A 23,307-nucleotide genomic window follows, 5' to 3' on the forward strand; every position below is an offset into this window, starting at 1 on the left:
GGAGAAGTGATGCCAGCCCTTTGGAGGAGCCCAGAAGATCATGTGTGGATCCCAGACAGTGAAACAAGAAGCTGTAACAAGACCCCCAAGATGTTCGAGATGCCAGAGCCATGGGCTATCTGTTGAGGAAAACTGCTAACAGGGAGTGGAACCAGCCCAGGAGAAAGAAGTGTGTTGCAGTCGACAAAGATGAAAAAGGAGTTGGAGATCTAGAAAATGCTTTGACATCAGCCATGGAGATGCAGTTTGGAGTTTGCCCAGCTGGTTTCCTGTCTTNCTTTGGGGATTACAGTCAAGTGATTGTATGAATCTCAGAAGAGAGTTTGAACTTTGGACTTTAATCATTATTGACACTGCTATAGACTATAGGGACTTTGGAAGTTGGACTAAATGTTTTTTTTTTTTTTTTTTTTTTTTTTTTTCGAGACAGGGTTTCTCTGTGTAGCCCTGGCTGTCCTGGAACTCACTTTGTAGACCAGGCTGTCCTCGAACTCAGAAATCCGCCTGCCTCTGCNTCCCGAGTGCTGGGATTAAAGGCGTGCGCCACCACGCCCGGCCTAAATGTATTTTTTATTATGCTATTGCTAGGTATGGCCCCCATACACTCATGTGTTTGAATAAGCCTATGGGGACTAGGTAGTGGGATGTGATGGCTTGTATATGCTTGGTCCAAGGAGTGACACTATTAGGAGGTGTGGCCTTGTTGGAGTAGGTCTGTTACTGTGGGTGTGAGCTTTAAGACCCTCATCCTAGCTGCCTAGAAGTCAGTATTCTGCTAACAGCCTTCAGATGAAGATGTAGAACTCTCAGCTCCTCCTGCACCATGCCTGCCTGGATGCTGCCATGCTCCCACCTTAATGATAATGGACTGAACCTCTGAACCTGTAAGCCAGCCTCAATTAAATGGTGTTCTTATAAGAGTTGCCTTGGTCCTGGTGTCTGTTCACAGCAGTAAAACCCCAAGACAGATTACCATCCATCCAGAAATTATGGTCCCCTAATGTTGGAGTCTTCAGAGTCCTTCATGTCCCCTAAAGCCCAGAAGTGGTCACCAAGCCACACATGGGCATTCAGAGGACAGTTCTGATCTAAACAATAACAAACAAAAGCCTTGGTTTCTGCAACCCCTGTCCCTCTCTACCATTCACACTGCTCCCAGGTCCCCACCCGACTGCTCTGGATAGGGCTCCAGAGCCTGGGCCAGCCACACGAGGGCCTAGCATAGGATCCAACATGGACTCTAGGTAACAAAGTCTCCACGGGACCCCTGCCTGAGTCCAGTCTCTCACTCTCCTTACCAGACACCACATCTCACTTCTGCCGCAGATACCCCAGAGCTAGTGTGGTATGTCACTCAAGGACAGAGGAGAACACGCCTAACCAGCTTCCAGGCAGAGATCTTGGTTTAAATCTTCCCCACCAGCCATTCCCGAGAGCTCCTGCCCTCAGAGACCATGACTCCAGACTGGACACAGATCTCGGGTCCAGACCCACTATCCAGTGGCTGCCTCTGTGTGCTGGTCAGTTTCTGTCAACGTGAAACAGGTTAGAGTCATCTGGGGATAGGGAGCCTGGATAGAGAAAACGCCTCCATCAGATGGGCTGTAAGCAAGCCTAAGGAGCATTTTCTTGATTAATGATTGATGTGGGAGGGGCAGCTACAACAATCCTCTCACTCCTGAAAAAGCAGGCGACTGTCCCACATGGGACAGATCTATGTATTATTAGAAACAGTGAAAAACTCTTTCTCAACCACGCAGCACACCCCTCAATTCATGGGGAAACCACTCCGGTGGCTGTCGTGGCTAGGTGAGCACACCTGGGATGCTGGTATGTGACGCGTGTGCAAGCTGTGTGTGGGTGAGAGGTGGGTGGGTGTGTGCACATCTGGGAGCATGTAGTGGGTGTGTCTGTGCATATGTATGAATGGGTGTGTATGTGTCTCTGTTACGACTGATAAAACGTCTAATGAAAAAATTTTAAAAGATTCCAGGGAAATAAGTCTGGATTATAAAGAGGAGGAAGGCGAGATGCAAACATGTTTTTCCTGTTCCTTAAATGCAATCCGCTTTCATTTTACTCTTTGTGTACAGTAAACACAAGCTTAGCTGGGGGTGGGGGGGGCAGACTTCCTGCTGCCCCAACAGACTCTGTCCCCCTGCAAGCCAAGAGGAGGCTGCCTCTGTTCCACAGGATGATGCATTCCAGCAGCGTGCCCAGCTGATTCCTTGGGGGTTTAGTCTCTTATCAGTCTCTTAGTGAGGCCCCAGAGAGTCACTACCCACCTTGTCAGCTTACAGGGTTCACCAAAGGCTTTGCCTCTGAAGTCTCCAGACCTCTCAGTTACATCATGGAAAAACCAGTGATCCATCCCCAGGTCAGTTCCATTCCCACACAAGCAGAGGGGTCAGCCCTCAGTGGCAACCCTGCTCCAGCGAAGTGCACCCTGGGAATGCTCAGATGGGAGGCATATTACCCTCAATCTGCTCCCTCCTACCCAGTTTCACTCTGAACATTAGGACCAGAAGCCACTGGGGCAGATGGCACAGGACAGAACTCTGCTAAACATGACTTCACAGGTGGCCCTGGGCAAGTCCCTGCCCTTCCTTAGTTACCCCAACCAAATAGCTCTGTAGTTTCCTGATTAGGGCGGTGGGGGGTGAGGGAGTCAGAAAGACTTCCTCAGAAGTTAGAGGGGCCTTTCTGCAGCCCTCAGTGACCTTCCAGGTCTTCTCACACCATCCACCCTTCCCCAGGGTCCTGCACTGTCCTCAGCTCTCTAGACCCCTCTCAGGTCACTGGAAAACTCTCCTGTCTGCAGAGAGGGGACAAGGACACAGCACCCCACCGCCCCGCCCCGCAGCTTGAGGGATTCCCCTGAACTTTCAGGAACTTAGACCCAGGCTACACTGGGTTCCTGGCTTCTTCTTTTGTTTCTGGTTTTTCCCCCACAAGCAGGTATGGCTTCTTAGCTCTCAGACTATAGCTGGGGGTGGGAGGAGGTGTGTCCAGTGAGGCCAGTCTCGGAGGTTCCCTTTCTCAAAGGCCCATGAAAGATCAGTGAAAAGCTGAACTTTCTAGAAGGTCCAGGCCCCTCAGTGCTCAATCTCTGCCCTCTCCCCCAGGCAGGGAGAGGGGACGGGACTCCACGGATGCCAGGGCGACAGGTGGGGCGGCCAAGGTCAGGAGTGCTCACAGCTGCAGACTCACCCTCAGGCCCCACCCCGAAAGAGCCCAGCATGTGAGGTTACCCAGGCAGAAAAGCTTCAACAGACCTGGCATGTCACAGCTGGGTCAGGGGACCGGCAGGGGACACTGCCTGGGGCCTCCTTCCTGCCCCTGGCAACCTGGGTCCCATGGCCAAGCAGAGTTCCTGCTGAGGCATCTAGGAACACCGACTTCCTGTCCTCTTGTCCTTGCTAGCCTGTTCTGGGCTGGGGTAGCCACTGCCATCTTACCAAGCGGGGACACAGTGACCCAGGCTTCCACTCCAGAGGTGCTGAGGAAGAAGGGTCACAGGTCCTGTCGCCTATGAACAGGGAAGGGAGAAGCCTGGGGTAAGACCATTTTTTTTTTTAGGTTTGGGTTTTCTTTTTGTTTGTTTTTGTTTTCATTTTTCTCCCAATATAGAAATAACCTCTCCTAGACAAAGGGAAGGCAGGGTTGCTAATGTCCTTGGCCTCCCTGCCCAGCTGCTCTAGTGCCTTGTCCAAGCTGGTGCTCTGAGTGACACAGGAGCCATCAGATGTTGGGTTCAGCACCTCCTCACTGGCGCCTCAAGTCCCTAGCTCACCATGGAGATGGATATAGTTGCCCTGGCCTGAGCCCAACATGCCTCCTCCAGTCTCCCCACAAATGGACACTCAAGATTGTTGCCACAGTTTCACCTCTCGTCAGGTGCACGATGGTATCAGTTGGACTCAATAAAGGTGTGCATCACAAAGTGGGAAGAGCTTCCTTCCATCAAAGGAATTCCCATCCTGGGCCAAAGGCCCCAAATTCCAAGTTCCTAGCAAACTCACCCTGTAGGCAGAGCAAGAAACAGAAAGCCGGGGCTGGAGAGATGGCTCAGTAGTTAAGAGCACTGACTACTCTTCCAGAGGTCAAGGTCATGAGTTCAATTCCCAGCATAGAACCATCTATAACGGGATCCAATGCCCTCTTCTGATGTGTCTAAAGACTGTGACAGTGTACTGAATACTCACATACATACAATAAATAAATAAATCTAAAAAAGAAAGACAGACAGACAGACAGAAAGAAAGAAAGAAAGAAAGAAAGAAAGAAAGAAAGAAAGAAAGAAAGAAAGACAGAAAAGAGAGAAAAGAGAGAAGAAACAGAAAGCCAAGCCGCCTCACCTTAAGCACAATGTATAGCTGAGGACCTCGCACAATGCCCTCATCAGGATGGCCTTCCCGGCCACACTCCATGATTATCCGAGAGCGTCTGGCTGAGCCCGCAGGACATCGGGGCCCAGCTCCTCCCCACTCTCCCTGCCCCACGCATCCTTCACTCACTTGGCCATCACATCTGCATCACGCATCACTTTGAGGCATGCATGAAGAGAATCTCTTGACCTGCGTTCAGAGAGAATGGCAACCTGGGCTCTCTGCCCCATCAGGGGACAGGGCGGCCAAGTGAGAGAGAAGCAGAGCCGCGACTCGGGGGTGCTGAGAAATGGAGCAGCCCCCACATCCCCAGGACAACCAGGGTAGCTAGAGAATGGGAAACCCAACAGCGGCGGATCATCATCTGAGGGGACAGAGGACCCCGAGGACAAGGGAGGTCCACCAATGCTGTTATCGGAAAGGGACATTCAAACTCCCATCATACCAGGCAGCTGCTTGGAGGCATGGGTCCAGACCAGCATCTCAGCAAGCCCACCCAGTCTCCGTCTACAGTCCTGCTCCACTTCCGCCTCAGCCCAGATCCAGTCCTCTCCATCCCCAAGGAGCCCAGGCTTCTCTCACAGCCCCTTCCTACCTCATGTTCTTGCGCAGCTCTGAAAGAAAGGGGCCACTATGTCAAGGAGACAGACAGACAAACAGACTTAAAAAACTATGTTCACATCTTAACTCCTGGAACCTCACAGGAACCTTTAAATAGGGAAGGCTCTTTGCTGATGCACTAGAAACTACCCAGGCACGACCCAGTGCGTGTCACCTCAGAAGTGCTGCTTTCCTCGGAGGTGCCCAGGCACCTGCCCCCATCCTCACTGTGAACCCCACTTGACTGTGGATTCCCATGAAGATCCACACCATCTCTCCCATTCCAGCTCTGGGGACACCCTCTGCTGAATGGTCATCAGCAGGTGCCCCTCAGCCATCACTAGCCTCACCAGATGGACCCTCAGAAGTCACATCCCAAAGATAAAGGCATAGGCCGACAGCTCACCACAGCCCCTACCCTCCCCCTAACCTTCATAAACACCCCTGACAGCAAAGCCTCCATCCTACAGCTGGGAGGGGGAACAAAAAGAAGATGATGAAGGGACCAGTCATCCCCTCAGACCCGACAAGGGCAGGAAGAGCTTGAGAAGAAGCAGACTTGGGAGCTCCACGTTGCCCTGGGGCTACAGACCAGACCCTCCCCCTCCACACCGCAGCAAGGGGCTGCAAAGCCGGAGCACAGGCTTTGAGTTCTGAATGCCAGCTCCGCTCCTTAGATGGGTACCTGAGACCACAACCCATTGTCATCAGCTCAACCGGGTCCACTCATTCCTTCAACGGCTTTCAAGAGGCCCCAGCTGAGTGTTTTGTTTGTTTCAATTTTCCTTTTATTTTACTCAATGTTACTAAATGTAGCCCTTCGGTTTCTCCCGCATCTCCTGGCTCCCCCTCTTCCCGCCCTCATTCACCAGTCTCTTCCTGCCCTTCCTTGGATGGTATTTGTAGGAAGCCTTCTTTTGCCTGTAACCTTGTCAAGAGCTCTAGGATTTGATTTATCCATTTCGGTCTGAAACAAATGCTATCATGCATGGCTTTACCTGTCACTTGTATTTGGAGCTAACTCTAGCAAGAGGGATGACGAGGGACTAACAGGCAGACAGCAGCTGTCACAGAGCCAAGACATTTCACAGTACAAAGAAGGTGGTCAGATTGAGGGGTAAGACTCTGGGTCATAAATGATGTCACTACCCCATACATGTCCAGGGACTCCACTTAGACCTGGTGGGACACAAGGGATGGAGAGAGTCAGGGACGTGGTAACTCCTGCATCCTGCAGCCTGACTCTCAGCAGTTAGCAGCCTACAAGGTACAGGATGCTACAGCAGGAGGGTGGAGAGTGGGAGAAGTGGTGAGCAAGAGGGCAGGGTATACTCAGGTGGACACAGCCATCGTAACCCTGAGCTCAAGCTAACTAAAGGCATGTGACAGACACCAATGGCCCCTGCTGCTAGAGGGCCAAGAAGATAAGCCCTGGCTTGAAATTGTCCAGCAGGGTCCTCCAGGTGCTCATATCCCCAGGGTCATCAATGTCCTGGAGAAGGCATCATCCACACCACCTGGAGACCGGAGACACACAGGACTGGCACCTACCGCCTCTAGCCACAGACCGCTCCGCTCCAGAGCCTGTGCTCCAGATACGAAGGAAGAGGTCTACAGGAAGCAGCGCTCCTTCAATCTTTATTCTTTATTCCTGGCCCTCTGAGTGTCAGATAACAACACTTATGCTGTCCTCCAGCCCACCACAGCAGGACAGGGGCCCAGGAATCATGGCAAAGTCCACGTGACCAGGTATGGTCACCCAAGTCTTAGCAAATGTTCCTCTCCTCGACATCATTGAGGTATCAAGTAAGTCTCAGCAGAGCCGCTGTGAGCTTGTTTCCTGACTGAAGCTCTGCTGGATCAATAGCAATAAAAGAGGCTCCAAAAATCAATTTAACTCAATGTCCTTTTTTAAAGAAAAACCTCTGTTCATAATCAACACTCACTTTTAAAAACAACACATAAGCTCTTCTGGGTGTTCAGTCTGCTTGGCAGGACTCCACAAAGGCCACCTTGTCACCCTCAATGAACCAACACGCTGGCAACCAGCCCTTCCCCAGGGAGCTGGAGACTAAGGCCCACTTCAAGCCTCCAGGAATCGGCGGTTCAAACCTGCTATGACCTGAACAAACTGCAACCTGACTGGTAGTTCAAGCTGATGGAAAAAATCTAAAGTCGGGTCCCACAATTCAAAGCCGGCACCTTGGCTCTGCAAGTGGCTACTAAGCCTGCAGGTACAGACACACACACAGACACACACACACACACACACAGACACACACACACACACACACACACAGGTTTGGGTTTTTTTTTTTTGTTTTTTTGTTTTTGTTTTGTTTTGTTTTGTTTTTTGAGATAGGGTTTCTCTGTGTAGCTCTGGCTGCCCTGGCACTCACTCACCAGCCCAAGAAAACCTGTATCAAGAAAACGAAGTGACTCCATCTCTCTGTGGCTCCATGGGTTAACCAAAACAAGGCTGAGGGAAGACACTCACTATTGATCTTTGGCCTCTGCATACAGAAACACACACACACACACACATGCAAACAGACCCTGGGAGACCTTGGACCTTCCCTGTCCCCTCAACCAGCATCCAAGGACAAAACCCAGCCTAGCACTCCTGGCACTGCCCAGGCCCCACACCAGGCCCCACACCCTCTATATCGTCCAAGTCTAGTTGCTGCCGAGCCCGCCAGCCCTTACAAACTCACTCAGAGCTTGTTCCTCACCTCCCCTGCTTATGCCCACTGACTACCTATCACACACCCACAGCTGTCTCGTACCGGAATGGCCAACCCCCAAAAGAACTTTCTAGAACCAAATCTGAACATAACACATTCTTTCCATCTCTTCTCATGACCCTCCCAAGGATGCAACCACCCACATGACCACCCACTCACTGCCATGAATCCTTCAAGGCAGTGGCTTGAAATTCCTGTCATCTCCCCTAAACACAGGGTGGTCTGCAGTCCGGACTCAGCAGCCCCAGCTCCTAGAGTCCTGGGCCTCCTCCCAACTGTTCACTTAAGAGGTCATGCCAGTGTTTCCTCGCTTTGCCCCAGAACCTACAGGACCCTGGAAGGCAAGATGAGCTCTCACCCACCTCAAATTGGCATCAAGGGTCCACCTGTGCCCAATAGTGATATGCACCACTCCCCCCATTGTACCACACAGCAAGGTACTTGTGAAAATCACTGTCTCACACACACACACCCATTATACAGTGAGGCAGTTCCCAAAGCTGGAGATGGGAAACAACCAAGCACATACTTACTGGGAGCCAGGGACTGTGGTCTACACAGGGAGACTGGGGGGGAGCTTACCTAGTCCCATTGGAGCCCCCCTCCTAGAACCTACCAGCTAAGGCCTAGGCTAGGAAGGAACCTTGTCCACAAGCACACAGGGCGGGGTCCACAGCGGAGTCAAGTCTAAGCTCACCGTCCTCATACCTCAGGACACCAAAGGACACTCAGCCCCTCTTAGGCCCACATAAAGCTGCTGAGACAGGAGCAGCTTCTTCCCAGAATCCCAACCACAGACCAACACGAGTTCTGACCCAGCTGCAGAGAGGAAGTGGGCCCTTGTCCTCAGGGACCCAAGGGGGGGGGGCCGAGTGCAATGTTCTAGCTTTCCCCACCCACCCCCCTCCTGCACCATGGCCTCTGGGTGTCAGCTCCACCCCCACCCCACTGCCTGTAAGCCACTCCCCAGGAACAGTCAACACAAATGACTTCCCAGCTCCTCTCTGTAATCTAGAGCCCTGCTCTCCCTGGGCCTCACTGGCTAACAGATGTTTCGTTTAAGCAGCTAAATTACCACAAAATACACCCAAGGAGATGACAGGCCAATTTCTCCCAGGGTTTATTTGCATGAAGGGGAGGGAGGGAGTGGGGTGTAGACATTCTATCTTCCTTTTTTTAAGGGAAGAAAAAAAGTTTTATTATGCACATGAGTTGAGCGAGAAAGAGGAGAAAGAGCAGGGAGAGCGAGCGAGCGAGCAACGAGCGCCAACACATGAATTATGGATGGCAACAAAGGATACAAATCCCTCATCTTGGGAGGCAGAAAAGCCTCCCGGAGCATGCCACGCACCAAGCCTTCAGGGTGTGTATGAAGCCAGTTTTCGGCCCTGCCTTCTTCTGATGGTGAACTCGGGTTCTTCGGGCTCAGCCTCCTCAGTTCCCAAAGCTTTGCAAACCTAACTGTACTCCAAGGAGCCTCTGTGAGGCAGAGAGAACACCCTGTGCTGAATCCGCCTCAGGACCACTCAGTGACTAATCAGACCCATCTTGGCAATCCCCAGAACTGTCCGGGGATTGCAGGCATTTCCCTGGCCCAAGGACACTACAGAGGCTAGCCCCTGGGCTGTGCCCTCTCTCCACAGTGAGACACTACCCTGGCTGGCTGGTCTACCCAGCTGCCCACGGTAAGGAAGAAACGCAGGGGCCAGCCAACACTCCAAGAACCAGAAGACTAAGCTGTAGGCAGACTGAGGGCCAGAGCCTCTCTGCCAGGGGAGGCTAGCTGTGGCAGTGACTGCCGGCTGGTGCCGGCCCAGGGTGACCATTTCTCCTGCATCCTGGGATGATCACAGCTCATTCATGGGAACCAGGAGCCATACAGAGCTAAGTACCAGGTGGGGGAGAAAGGGAAAGGATGAACCAAGGAGATGGAGTTAAGAAATGGCCGATGTATTCTTACACAGTTTTACAAACAATTAAAGAAAGTGTTGTTTTAGAATGTAGTGGGTTGTAAAGGGGCTAGTTCATGCTAGCTCACGGAGAACCTAAGGTCAAATGACACTTCTTCATTCTTTGGTAGATAGTGACATAAAACTGCTGACTTCCTCTGTTGTTTGGGTAAGTTAGACATTTCTGAATTAAGTCCCAGAAACTGATGTATAAAATAGTGGCCTATTGTGTGGGTGGGGGTCTCCTTTTTTTCTAGCTTTTAAAAAGTGGCAACTTCCTCAAAAAGGAAGAATTATATGAAACTATTGTATAAAGGTATCCGAGCCTGATGAGCTTTAAAAATTGTAAAAATATATTATATATCTTCATTTTTAAGCCAAAAATGTTACAATGTAAAGTCTATAGCAGTCTTTTTGTTGTGAGTTCTCTTAGCAAACTTCTTGTCCATGGCTTCTCTGTAGCATCAGGTGCCTTAAAGGTGATGAATTTTGCCATTGCCTCTATATCAGGCTTTGTCAAAATCAAATAATCAGAATGTTATCATTTGGTCCACATAATGCTCAGAGAGAGACTGGCTGAGCCATTGTCATGGTCCCCCCACCTCCACCACCCCCACCATTCTCAGAACCCATTCACTGAGAGGCCCATTCATGTCTGCGTGCCACCTGAGCACCTAACTTTCAACAAAGGCAGTGGCTGGCATCCCCCAACAGAAAGACCAGCTCCTCATCCACTAGCATCAATAGGGTAGACAGTTTATCAAGCAAAATGAGGTTCATGGGGCCCTGAGCAGATGCACACCACCAAAACAACCAGGGGCCATGAATGACTCTTCCCAGCCTTGAGACACAGATCACGCTGGCCAGCAGGACGCAGAGTCCTCAGCGACTCGGCCCCACCCAGCCAGCGCCCACACACCCTCAATCCTAGGAAGCCCACTGCACAGAGCGGCCAAGCCTTAGTGCACATGTGAGTGAGGTGTGTGTATACACGTATGCGAGGCTGTGCATACACACAGCCAGGGTTTACCACTCCCCACCCTCTCCTTACATGGCATTCTTAGCATCTATAAACAAACAGTCCTGAAGCCTGCCAGCCCGCCACCCAACTCTGCACTGTATCTCAAATGCTCATATTCCCCAAAACGCCAGGACAGGTCTGGGCTCCAGGGTGGGGTACAAGAATATTACATCATCAACTAATCTTGGAGAAACTGAGATTCACCCAAACAGCCACGTCATTATTAAAAGCAGCCATTGCTAGAGCTTGCCCCAGACGGCTGCAGCTGGAGAGGCGCTGCCTCACTCCTACAGGAACGTGCCCCACCTCTAGGAGCAGCTGAAGAGGGGACTTGTCAACCAGAGCACGAAGCACGGAGCTGAAGAGTCACCGGCAGGGCAGGGTGGCTCACCACAAGAGTAATTACACACACCATACAGCAGCTCAGGGGAAGGCAAGCAAGTTCACCCGCCATCCTCGTCTTCCTCGTCTTCCTCCTACCCGCCTAGGAAGCACGTGGGAACAAAATGATCCCTTTTCACAAGCCTGAAACACAGGGCCCCAGAGCTGCAGCCACCGGGACACCCTCCTTCATCACATATGCGGAGTCTGGCCCTGGCTCCTCAGGATGGGGAGTGGGCACCAATCTGTCCCTGACAGATTGAGGAGGAGCATCGTGCAGCCGGTGCCAAGCTGAAGATAGATAGAAGAGACCAGTGTTAAGGGGAAGCTGCCTCCTGGAGATTGAGAGCGGAAATATTATGGAATCCCCGGGCAGCTCCACCACCCCACCCCCTCAGCAGAGGTGCAGACCCAGTGGGAGAAGGGGCCAGACCATAAGGAAGGCCTGAGGAAGGCAAGAAGGGCCAGGCACTGTGGCGTATGCAAGTCATCCCAGTACTTGGGAAGTAGAGGCAGAGGGATCAGGAGTTCAAGGTCATCCTCGGCAATATAGCGAGTTAATAAGCAGGCTGGGCCATATGAGACTGTCTCAGATAAACAGAGAGCAAAATTAAAGAGTGTCAAAGGTGAGAGTGGGTGAACCACCCTGCCATTGAGGCAACAAGCAAACTGAACTTGGAGAGGAACTGCAACTTGCCCGTCTCCACGGCTGCCCTGCCCAAACTGTCTTCCTGTGTGTGTGCTCTGGGGTGAAAACAAGCAATGGCAAGCCACTGCAGGGTGGAGACGGGCACCCTGGGCCAGCGTGTACAGCCATGTATCCACCACCTATAGGTGCAAAGAGGCCAGACCACCCAAGCAACTGTGGCCCCTGCTGTCCCCGCTGCTAAATAAACACATTAAGGACCAGAAAGGGGCACCGATAGGGAGAAGGGAGTGGAGGAGAGTGCAGGACGTGGGGAAAGAAGAAAGGCGGGTCTCAGACCAGGGCTGAATGAACATTAGGGACCTGAGCCTTCCACCCACCACAACAGGGTGGGGCTGGGGGACACATGTCATGTGGTAGACGACACATGTTCTGCTGCCCTTTACACCAGAGGCCATGACACAATGGTCTTGGGCTGATCACCATCTTACACAGTTAAGAGATAGGGGCCCATGATCTTACATGACCACAAACCTCTGCATCGCACTGAGGGCAGAAAACAAGGCAGCAACGTGAACCTCAGACCTCTGGGGTGCAAGTGCCTGCAGGAATAAGGCTCTGGGATCAGAAAGGGGGGCCCCTTAGTCAAAGCTTCTTGAAGCAGCAGCATTCCAGTGGCGGCGCAACACCATGCATCTCTTCTCCTTAGCCAACAAATGAAGTCCTATGTCACACTCAGCACAGGCCCACACCACCTGCATGTGCCTAGCTATGCACTCCAGCGTGTATGACAACAGTGACAATCAGAAAAACCTCACTGCTTTTAAAAGGGGAGATGACCTATGAAGGGAGGGCTGGAGAGGCACAGAGATAGAAAAGCCATCTGTGATTCCCAGGGAGTACAGGGTTCTGGTCCTGGGAGACCACGCCCAACCTCAGAACCCTCCAGATGCAGCCACGGAAGGGCCTGATGTCATTAATACATGACCCCAAATGCAGCAACATTTTGAAAGGTCTCTAATGAAAGAAGATAAGCAAGCAACAGGACCCACCCTGCACAGATGGCAAAGGGCTGAGGGGACTCGGAGCAAGCTCTGTGATCCTGGAAATGCCAAGGCTAAAGAAATATCGGAAGAAAAGGGGACCAGACAACTGTGCCCGGCCCAAACCAAAAGCACAGAAAAGCAGCCAGGAGGGGCATTTATGGCTTCAGGTTTGAACTGGCTCCAGGGCTGGTACAGGCCCTATTAAAACTCTTTTAATCCTTCCTCATACAAACTCTATAAAGCATAGCAAACACACACAGACCACAGATCACTGTTTGTAGCGGAGTCTGTCCTTGTGAAACTGTCACTGGCCGGCTTCAGGAAATCTCAGTCAGATCTACCCCAGGTCAAGCAAGCCCGGGCACAGACCTGTCACCTCCTCGACACTGTGGGGATTGCTATTCTTGTTTATCTTTTGGAGTCAAAAGCCAAAGACAGTGACAACTACAGGATACTATGCAGTCAGGGGGCCCCTGGGTGCCCAGGGGAAATCACAGGCTGAGGATGAGCTCAGCCTTGCTGGTGCAGGGGGGTGACGAATGCCAAACAAGGGGTTCTGAGCTGAATCTGTTCTGTTGGGCCTGTTAGCAGCTGGATGGCAGGAATCTCAGCTCCAACTCTGCAAGGGGTGTAGGGTTACCCTATCCACAAAGCCCTTCTCAAAGGTCAGGTATTGTCCTTGTGAGCTTTGACTTCTTCCCTCTGCTACCTCAATCAGTCCTCAACCAAATCCTATTCTGTGGCTCTTTAAAAGTCGTCTGAGAAAGCTAGGCGATGGTGGCGCACGCCTTTAATCCCAGCACTTGGGAGGCAGAGGCAGGAGGATTTCTGAGTTCGAGGCCAGCCTGGTCTACAGAGTGAGTCCCAGGACAGCCAGGACTACACAGAGATACCCTGTCTCGAAAGAGCAAAAAAAAAAAGAAAGAAAGAAAGAAAGAAAGAAAGAAAGAAAGAAAAGAAAAGAAAAGAAAAGAAAAGAAAAGAAAAGAAAAGAAAAGAAAAGGTGCCCTGAGAAAGCAAGGCCCCAGACCAACAGGCAAGAAGACAGAGGATCTGCAAGAGATGGCAAAGTGGGATTCCGGCTTGGGCTAGGACCAGGATGGAGCCAGTGGGTCCTCAGTGGTCTGCATAGGTCACTTCTGTGTGAGTGGGTGGGGTCTAGGGTCCCAGCCCTGGGGGGTGGGGGGGGGGACCGGCCACACTCCACAAAGGATGTTAACAGGTGGGAGGAGTGCACAGGAGACTTCCATGTGCAAAATCTAAGGCAGGAGCCATGTCTGTTATTGACACAGGCACACAGTGAAGGCAGTAAGCACCTTACTTACGCTGCCTGTTTGCTAGTGCAGCTACTGAAATATCTGCAAACGAGAACTTCCCAAGAAACGCAGGGAAAGCAAGAGGACCACCATCACCTGGCCAAGAAACCACCCTGAAGATCCTATGGGTAGGTCCCAGCCCCAGGCTCCTGCCAGCTTGCTTCTGACTTTATCAGGTCAGCACACAAAGCTATCTCTGCGACACAATGACCTGTGGCAGACGCTTTGTGAATAAGGTTGAGTCCCCTCTCCATCATCTGGAAAGAGGTGAAGGATGGGCCAGGAAGCCACGTAGCCACAACAGAGCCAGCTAGGCCGTGCCTAAGGCCATCTTCGATTCAGTTCCTGGCTCCTGGCATCCCACTTCCCACCAGCCTAAGGACCCTGAGAAATGCCTACCTGCCCTGGCTGGTGAGAAGTCTGGGCCCCAACACAGCGGTAGGACCTCAGCTGGCCCCTTCCCTCGCCCTTCCCTCATGCACTAAGGCCAGAGTCACCCAACTCAGTGCCTGGATAGTCAGGAAATAAATGCTCCCTAGAGGGTTGGAGAGATGGCTCCAGGTTACGAACACTGGCTGCTCTTCCAGAAGACAGGGGTTCGGTCCCCAGGTACAACTCTGAAGAAGCAAAGGTGGTATATGTCCATCTTCTGCCTGTGCAGTCTGGACGTGCCCAAGAAGCAACAGAGAGGGCAGAAGGCCCTTTCAGCCACCTCAGACTTCTGAGTTGTTAGATACCCAGTTCACCCAGGGACACGAGACCAGAGAAGCCTCCTCCTCAGGCCAGTGGGAATGACAAACAGGGCCTGACCTGCCAAGGGCTAGGGGACAGGAGAGGAAGATGACTGCCCCATGCAGCACGGATCTGGAGTAAGCAGCAAGAGGGTGGGCAGGGCACGCAGCATCCTGAGGCGGCCAGGCCTGCTCCCTGGCATACATCTCCCACAAAATGGTCCTGAGAGCCTGGGGTGGGGTGTGGAGAGACAGGGACTGTCATCCTATTTCAAGTAAGGAAACAAGTGCAAAGGACCCTCACCAGCCTGGCTTCCACATCTAGCACACTTGACTGAGGGCACTAAGTGACCGAGGTCATCAAGGAAGTATGAGAAAAATAGGTCAGCAGTTTGCTCTTGTCCAGCACTTCCTGTTAGACAAGCTTGTCAAGAGTTTTTTGGCAAAGAGCAGACAGGGGCGAACCAGTATGGGGGGTGGGGGGTGAACTAAGAGCCCTTCTCAAAGCTCAGAGCCTGGGGAAGCATTGGAGGGGGGGGGGCTAAGGAGCAACTGCAGGGCAATGACCAGGAAGTAGGAAGCAACTGGAGGCAGCCAGAGGCTGAGTTAAAACACCAGGTGCCAGACAGAACAACAGGGACGCCTCCCTCCCTCCCACCCAGTGAGCATCAGCACAGGGTTGGAAGGCCAGCTGGGTGGGTGGGGGGGGACTGCAAAGAAAGTATCTTAATTAGGTTTTTACTGCTGAGATAAAACACCACAACAAAAAGCTACAAGCCTTTAATCCCAGCACTCGGGAGGCGGAAGCAGGCAGATCTCTTGAATTTAAAGTCAGCTGGGTCTACAGGGTGAGTTCCAGGACAGCCAGGGCTGCACAGAGAGACCCTGTCACACAAAAAACAATAGAGATGCGGCTCCATGGTTAAGACCATCGCTGCTGTTTGCTTGCTGACCCAGGCCAGCTTGTTCCAGCTCTAGGTCAGGTGCCCTCTTCTGGCCTCCACAGGCATCTGCACACATGTGCATATACACACAGAGATACACAAACACACAAAGAAATTTAAAATAAACATTTTTTTAACAAGAGAAATCATATTCCCAACTCCCCTCTGGAGACCCCATGGCTTCTGAGAGGATACTGGACATCGTGGGTTACCTAACCCTCAAAGCAAGAGATTGACTAAGGACCATGGTCAGAGGGCCCCCAACAAGTACGGCACAGCTTGACAGCTTCCAGTTCCCAACTAACTGAGCACATATCCCCTGGGCCCAAAGCAGGGACAGGCTGCTCTTCACAAAGACCTTCACTGTGGCCTTCCTCTCAGGAGCACCCTGTCTAACAAGCAAGCCAGGTTTGGGGGATTTTGTTTGTTTGTTTGTTTGTTTAACCAACACACACCACACAAACAGTTCATGCCAGCGCTGAGTGTCCTCCCTTCAGCAGATGCTGCCAGAGCTCCAGAGGCCCACTGCGTGGACATCAGACCAGGCCTAGGGACAATGCTGCCAGAGCTCCAGAGGCCCACTGCGTGGACATCAGACCAGGCCTAGGGACAATGCTGCCAGGTCTTGCACCTCTCTCAGCAAGTCCCTGACACTGCAACCACCTGAACATCACAAGCAGGGCCACACAGAAACACCAGCCCCAGAATCACCTTCTCCCGCTTTGCTCCCACCGCTAGTGCCTCAAGGAGTGCCTGAGATACCCTACACACCTCACCCTCCCCCGCATAAAGCTGTGTCCCATGCATACCCATCTGTGTTTTATCTGTGACAAGACAGAACTTCTACACCCCCAAAGATCTGGCTTTCACCAGGGGTGTTCTGCTAACAGCATATGCTAGGTAAAATACATCATTAAAATTAGTGTTATAAAGCCGGGTGTGGTGGTGCACGCCTTTAATCCCAGCACCTGGGAGGCAGAGGCAGGTGGATTTCTGAGTTCGAGGCCAGCCTGGTCTACAGAGTGAGTTCCAGGACAGCCAGGGCTACACAGAGAAACCCTGTCTCAAAAAAAAAAAAAAAAAAAAAAAAAAAAAGCATAAATCTAAAGATTTTTATTAAACTACCTGCAGAGCCAACAAAGGGCGACCGACCGTTCCCTGGAGCTATCGTAGTAAGCCTTGGAAGGCACCCAGCTGGAATTCAACCTCAGGGCAGCCCTAAGAACAGTAAGAGCTCTTAGCCATAGAGCCAGCTCTCTGATCCTACGCAAATCTAGATGTAACTCAGCATGGGCTGCATTCACAAACACAGGCCACAAATAAGCATAGAATGCGCACGTGCGTGCATACACACACACACACACACACACACACACACACACGCACACGCACACACACAGACATGCGTGTGCACACACACACACACACACACGCGCACACACACACACGCACACACACGCACATGCTTTCACATGCATTTCCCCAGGTAAGCACTAAGAGCTTCCTGGAGTCCTGAGCACACCCCTCCTCATCCTGGCCTCGACCTACCCCTCTCCTACCAAGAAGCTGCATCCACTGAAGCAGGGGCCAGCTCCTGCACTAGGACAAAGGAACATGAACACAGATGAGCCTAGAACATCTTGTGCCAGCTAGTCAGCGATGCTCCCAGAATGACTGGGAATGTGCCAGAGATATACAGACGCCAACCTGGACCAGTTCCCACTGTCGCCCGAGACAATGTGAGCACCAAGGTAAATAATGGTTGTAGCAGATTAGAATAAAACAGGAAACACAACCCACGCTGGGGGTGGGGAAGAGAAGCGTGGAGAGAGGATAAAAGGAGAGAGGAAGGGGAGGGAGAGGAGAAATCAGGATTTACCTAGTCTCAAAGCAGCTCCCTGAAACCTAGGTTCCCCAGTGATCAAGCAGTTAAATTCCACACGCCCAGTGGACACTCGATGCTGAGCTTCAAGCTGCCTGCTCTGATCCAAGGGAAAAGGTGGCATCGCAGGATACCACACTGCACTGCAGGGCACAGCCTGTGTCTAATCCTGAGGCACCTGCTGAACTCAAATCCAAGGAGCCAGGAGGAGCAGGATGCCACATTGCACCGCAGGCACAGCCTGGGTCTAATCCTGAGGCACCGGCTGAACTCAAATCCAAGGAGCCTGGACCTTGGCCAGGAGGAGCAAGGACTGTGACTGCTGAGAGAGGCCTCGGGCGGACGAGTAGCTGAAGCTCCCAGGTCGCCTTTACTGGAAAGGACACTTAACTGGGACACCTGAGTGCCTTGCCGCAGTGATGACAAGATGCACATTTGTTTGTAACGTGCACGAAGGGCATGGAGCACCAAGTTCCTGCTACCGCTCAGAGGTCCACCAAAAAGTGTAAACAACTTGGCCATGAGTTGGAGCCATTCTCAAACTGAAAACCCGCCCGGCCAGGCCCAAGGCTGGAAAGACGCTCCCTGGTTAAGCAGCATTTGCTGGTTTTCCAGAGGACCCAAGTTTGTTTCTCAGCACCTACATCAGGCAGCTCACCATTGGCTATAACCCTAGCTCCAAGAGATCTGACTCCAGGGTATCTGTACTCCTACACACATACACACACACACACACACACACACACACACACACGCACACGCACACGCACACGCACATATCTTTTTAACACTACCTGGCTTCCCTGAGAATCAGCTTCTCTGCTTCCCAAATCCATGTCTTGAACCCCAGCCTCTCTTACAGACACTCAAGGAGCTAGGTACCCATCCAGTGGCTTCTTTCTCAATCAAAAACCATTTCGCCCACATCCACTATGAGAACACTGGCAGCGTGCTCCACTCCCCTCCTGCTCCTCCCCAGCCTGTAACGTGGACACAGGCAAAGGAATTATTCCTTGAACACTGGTAAAAGGAAAGAATATTGCTCTGCACAGGAAGCCAGGCTGAAGGAAACCAGAGAGGATGTAGTCCTGCCTGGAGATGCTCACATCCTTAAGGACCCACAACCACTGTTGGACTGGATGAACGATCAACCCCCCCCCCCCCCAGGGCCTGAGTCCAGGTAAGCAGGCAGTAAGTGGTGTTCACGAGAAAAGTGTTGAAAGTACAGCACTAGAGATGTATAGTTGAGCAGTGTTAGCCCAAAATGAGACTCGGGACAGAAGAGAGCAATCAGAGGAGGCGTCCTCGAGAAGGAAGAGGCCCTAAGCCAGCTGCCAACGAACCAGGCTGGAAGGTAGTTGGAAAGTAAGCCTGTGGCGGGCACAAGAGGAAAAACCATGGGGAGGCGGGGACAAAAAGTACCAGGCCAGAAGGTTAGGGGAGAGGGGGAACATGGAGGTCTCACGGAGGCAACCCTGGTGAACCAGGTATTCAGAGATCTACGCTGCGCCCCTGCAGCCGACAGACCACTGGTGTCCTAAAGAGAGAAGGCCACCAGATTGCTATGAGCATGACAGAGCCAAGTGAACGAGATCCCTCCTTAAGAGGCCTCCCCAGAGCAAACGTAGAATGTCAGCTGGCACAGTTTGGTTGTGAACTCTTAACTGTAGCCATTTCAACTCAATAGGTCCCTTCTTAGGATCAATAATTAGTGAGTATACCTAATTAGCTTAATTAAACCCAGAGTGGCTTCCAGGCATTGGAGTACAAGGTACATCCTATCCTGCCCATTCAAGAGGGCAGAACAAAGCAGGCAGCCAGTATCTCTCCATGACCATCAGGACCCAACAGATGCCTAATAAATGCCTATTGCCAGACCTGGTATAGTGGTACATTCTTTTCATTTCAGCACGTGGGAGGTAGAGACAGGAAGGTCTCTGAGAATTCCGGGTCAGCCTGGCCTATGTAGCAAGTTCTATCCAGTCAGCGTTACAGTCAGACTCTGTCCCAAAAAAATTTTTTTTCCATTATACTCCCCTAGAACCAATAGCTCAGTTGAGATAACTCAAGATGGGAGAGGACCTCTGAGTCCTGAAGGTTTACCAGAAAGCCATGTGGCCTTCGAGGTTCAGGGGATACCAGAAGCCAGAGAGCTGGACATGTTCTGGCACATGACAAATAGGGAGAAAGAAAATGGTCTCTTGTTCCTTGCCAAATGGCCCGACTGACTCCTCATAAAGGATCCAGATGTCCCGGGGAAGCAGGCCTGTTCCTGCTATCACTCTGGGAAGCCCACACGCAGGTCCCAGCGGAAGCCTAAGGACCTAAGCAAGTCTGTAAGGCGGCGGAGGCAAGTCCTTCCAATTCACCATGTCTTTACAAAGATGCCCATACACAAGCTAGTTTAAGCCACTTACAGCCTGGGTGACCTGGGCCACATCTAGGGCACATCTGTGGAACTCTCTAAGCTTTAACTGTTGTCTACAGATCAGAAGTGAGACACCATTCCACAAATTGTGCCTAGCCCAAGTCCCCCCCCCCCAGAAAAGGGCAGCTGTGATTCCTTCTGTGTTCCAGTCACTACAAGCCAAGGTGACACCACCTCCCCCCCCCCATTAGAAATGTGAGCTCCCTGTGGCATAGAGAAAGCACCTAGAGAAAAAAGAAATCTCTCCTCAGACCCTGCACAGCCAGCTCTGGTAACAACCATTGCTTCTTTCCTTATGAATATACACATAGGGCCGTGAGGTTCAGTGTGTACCTGCTTTGTAGAGACCATGGGACAGAGCAGTCTACACGAGATGACAAGCGAGAAGAGAACCCAGACCTTGGTGTCAGTAATCCCCAGCTGGTAAAGCCTAGAAGTTCCCAGGTCCCAAGGGTTGAATCCTGAAACCTGCCCAAGCCAGCACCCTTCAGCCCATCCAGACCAAACAACAGAGACCAGCTCCTCCCAATACTCCTGCCGATCAGCCTCACTCTCTTAACCCCACCTCACCCACAGTCCCAGGTCAGGCTCAAGCCTCCAGGCCCAACAACGGAACCTGCCAGAAGCAAGCCATTCATAAGCAAGCCTCCAGTTCAGTGAAGGCCCATAGGCAGAAGGGGAATCAAGGGGTAAAAAACTCTGCAGTCTCCCATCCCCAACTTTGGGGAGAAGGGTCACACCTCCAGGTCTGTGAAACTCCTCCGTACAGCAACCATTTAAGCGTGCTACTAGGGCACACTGTCACTCAGATCTTGCAGGGCTCAGGATGCAAAAGAGACCCTGAAAGCTCCCTCTCTGGCTCTCCGGGCTGCTGGGGTATTGCTATCAAGCAGCCCCGTCTCTTTCCCTCCAGGGGCTCTCCTTTGTCAAACGGGAATCGGCTGGCCTCATCTCTATGGAAAGGCAGACACAGCCAAAGGGCAGAGGCTTTGGGGGAGGGGTGAAACCCGCCAGAATATTAGGATTAGTGACTCTCCGAGTCATCGCGTTTCGCACAGTCCTAGAAGAGAATTCCCGGCGTCCACTAGGAGTTTCGAAGTGGGCGGGTCGCACCTGGACAGTACCCGGCTGAACCAGAGCTGCCCAACTCTTCTCTCCGCCTCCCAGATCCCTTTAAAGAGCGACCCCCGAAGGGCGGGCCACATGCCTCGAATTTGCTTAACTCTCAGCCAAGTTCCTTTCAAGGGGCCAAGAAAAGCAGCTTCAGCCAGCAGAGCGGACATTTTCCTGCCCTGCCCTGCCCTGCCCTGCGGCCACACGCGTGTCTTGGCCTCCACAAAGGCCACACTGGAGCGACCACCGAAATGGGGACAGTGAGGAGGCAAAGGGGACTCCATCCCAGAGGCCCTCCAGGAAGGCCCCCGAGGCAGCAGATCCTGGGCTGGGGTCCTGGAGAAGGCGCAGGCCAGAGAGGGGGCGGCGCCCGGCCCTCCCGCTCCCTCGGGTCGTAGCACCCCACCCGGCCCTGCCCCTCCGCCGAGCTGCGGGTAAACGTAGCCACCACTCCAACTCATCCTCCATGGGTTCCGGTCGTCCGGCGCGCAGCCCGGGGACTTGGCCCCCGGCGTGGCACGCACCGGGTTGGAAGGGACACTTGGGGACCCGGGCCTAGACGCGAGACTGCAGTGCTGGGCGCTACACCGAGGCTGGAGTTGCCCTCCACCAGGCAGCCGTAGACTGGGGAGCCGGCACACACAAACCGTTCCCGCGGCGATGGTGGCGCGCCCTAGACTGGGGGACTTTAGCCAACTTCGCGCCTTCGGGGACCGCCGCTCTCTAAAGCGGGAAGAGGAGACCGGGATGTGCCCTGCTCTGCACTGACCCCTGAGCCAGACGCTCTGGCCAGGGAACCTGGGCCTCCCGCGGCCCGCGATCCAGTCAATGCGACCCTCAGATCGCACACCCGAGTCCCTCCTGCAGTGCCGGGACCCTCACCTGGGACATCTGCGGCCGGAAGTTGATGTCCTTAAGGTCGATGGAACCGGGGGAGAGGTTGTGCAGCAGCTGGCACAGAAGGACGCCGTCGCGCAGCGCCTGCGCCAGGTCGAAGACCACCGCCGAGGGCCACACGACGCGGTGGTTGGGCGGCAGGACCTTGCAGTCGATGAGCCAGCGGCCGCATTGCCGCCACTGCTCCATGGCGCCCGCGGCGCCCGTGCGCTCGCCGCCGCGGCCGCTGGCCAGCTGGCTCAGGGTAGCGCTCCGGCCAAAGTGCGGTGACCGCGGGGCATCCCGCCCGCCCGCGCGGGGCTCGGCCGCTGGGGCGGGGCTTCGCGCAGGCGGCCCCGGGTCCCCGCTGTGCGGCCGCACGGCCCTCCTCTTCCTCCTCCTCCTCGGGCTACTAGCGGGCCGCCGCTCCCGCCCACGTGCGGCCACCCGGCGCTCGCGGGGCAGCGTGCGGGGTCCCCCTTTCACACACACAAGTCCGCTCGGGCTCCGGCCGGGGCTCCACGCCTCCTGCCGCCGCAGCGCTCCTCGATCCGCCCCTCTGGGCGCCGCATTCTGAGCTCGGGGCGCCCCGCTCCGGCCACCGCTCCTGCCCCACCCGAGACAAAGGCGCAGCGGGTCGCTCGCTCCCTACGTCCGGCGCCTGAGCTGCTCGTTCCACCGTCGCTTTGTTCGCCTGGCCCGCGGGCTCTACGCTACTCGCGGGGCACTGGGACTCCGAGGCTCCGCGGCTCCTAGGCGCAGGGGGTGCAGGGGGCGCGGCCACGGCCGGGCGGGGCCGGGGGCGGAGCTGGCACCTTCACCCGGCACCTCCCCGGCGACCCAAGCACCGCCTCCAACCCGTCCTCCCACTTCCTGCCCCTGGGCCGCCAGCGAAAGTTGAGGAAGGCGGGGCTCCTGCGCAGGCTCCCCGCCCGCGACTTTCCCTTAGGTGCACGTGGAGGCTGGAGGTCTTTCTTGCGGTGCGCTGAGGCCGCCGCACCGCAGAAGAGACTAGAAGGTGACCGCGGTAACGCTGGGTGCCCTTGCCCCAGATAGACCCCAGAACGCGAACCAGGCTGGCCTACACACCCAACGCCCCTATGGCCTCATCAGTCTTGATTAATGGGCTCAGGTCTTCCAGAGCCCTCTTCCAGTCTTCTGTCCTTGCCAGGGTCCGCAAGACACACCGCCTCCACGATAACGGAGAGAGGGGGAAAAAACCCTTCACTTTCAGCCCCCTTG

The 23,307-nt window shown here is 53.6% G+C and overlaps 1 protein-coding gene across 6 annotated transcripts in view; it reads right to left on the reverse strand.

Moving 5' to 3' along the window:
• The window catches only part of Vav2 (vav guanine nucleotide exchange factor 2), a 175,292-nt gene extending 152,454 nt beyond the window's left edge, over window positions 1–22,838 (reverse strand). For all 6 annotated transcript variants that reach the window (XM_021192180.2, XM_021192178.2, XM_029536298.1 and 3 more), the window contains exon 1: window positions 22,072–22,838. In XM_021192180.2, coding sequence (XP_021047839.1) covers window positions 22,072–22,275 — 204 coding nt within the window. In that variant the 5' untranslated portion in view covers window positions 22,276–22,838. The remainder of the gene's footprint in view (window positions 1–22,071) is intronic.
• Between the last annotated feature and the right edge of the window lie 469 nt (window positions 22,839–23,307).

This window comes from Mus pahari, chromosome 3 (assembly GCF_900095145.1).
Source record: "Mus pahari chromosome 3, PAHARI_EIJ_v1.1, whole genome shotgun sequence".
NCBI classification, from domain to species: Eukaryota; Metazoa; Chordata; class Mammalia; order Rodentia; family Muridae; genus Mus; species Mus pahari.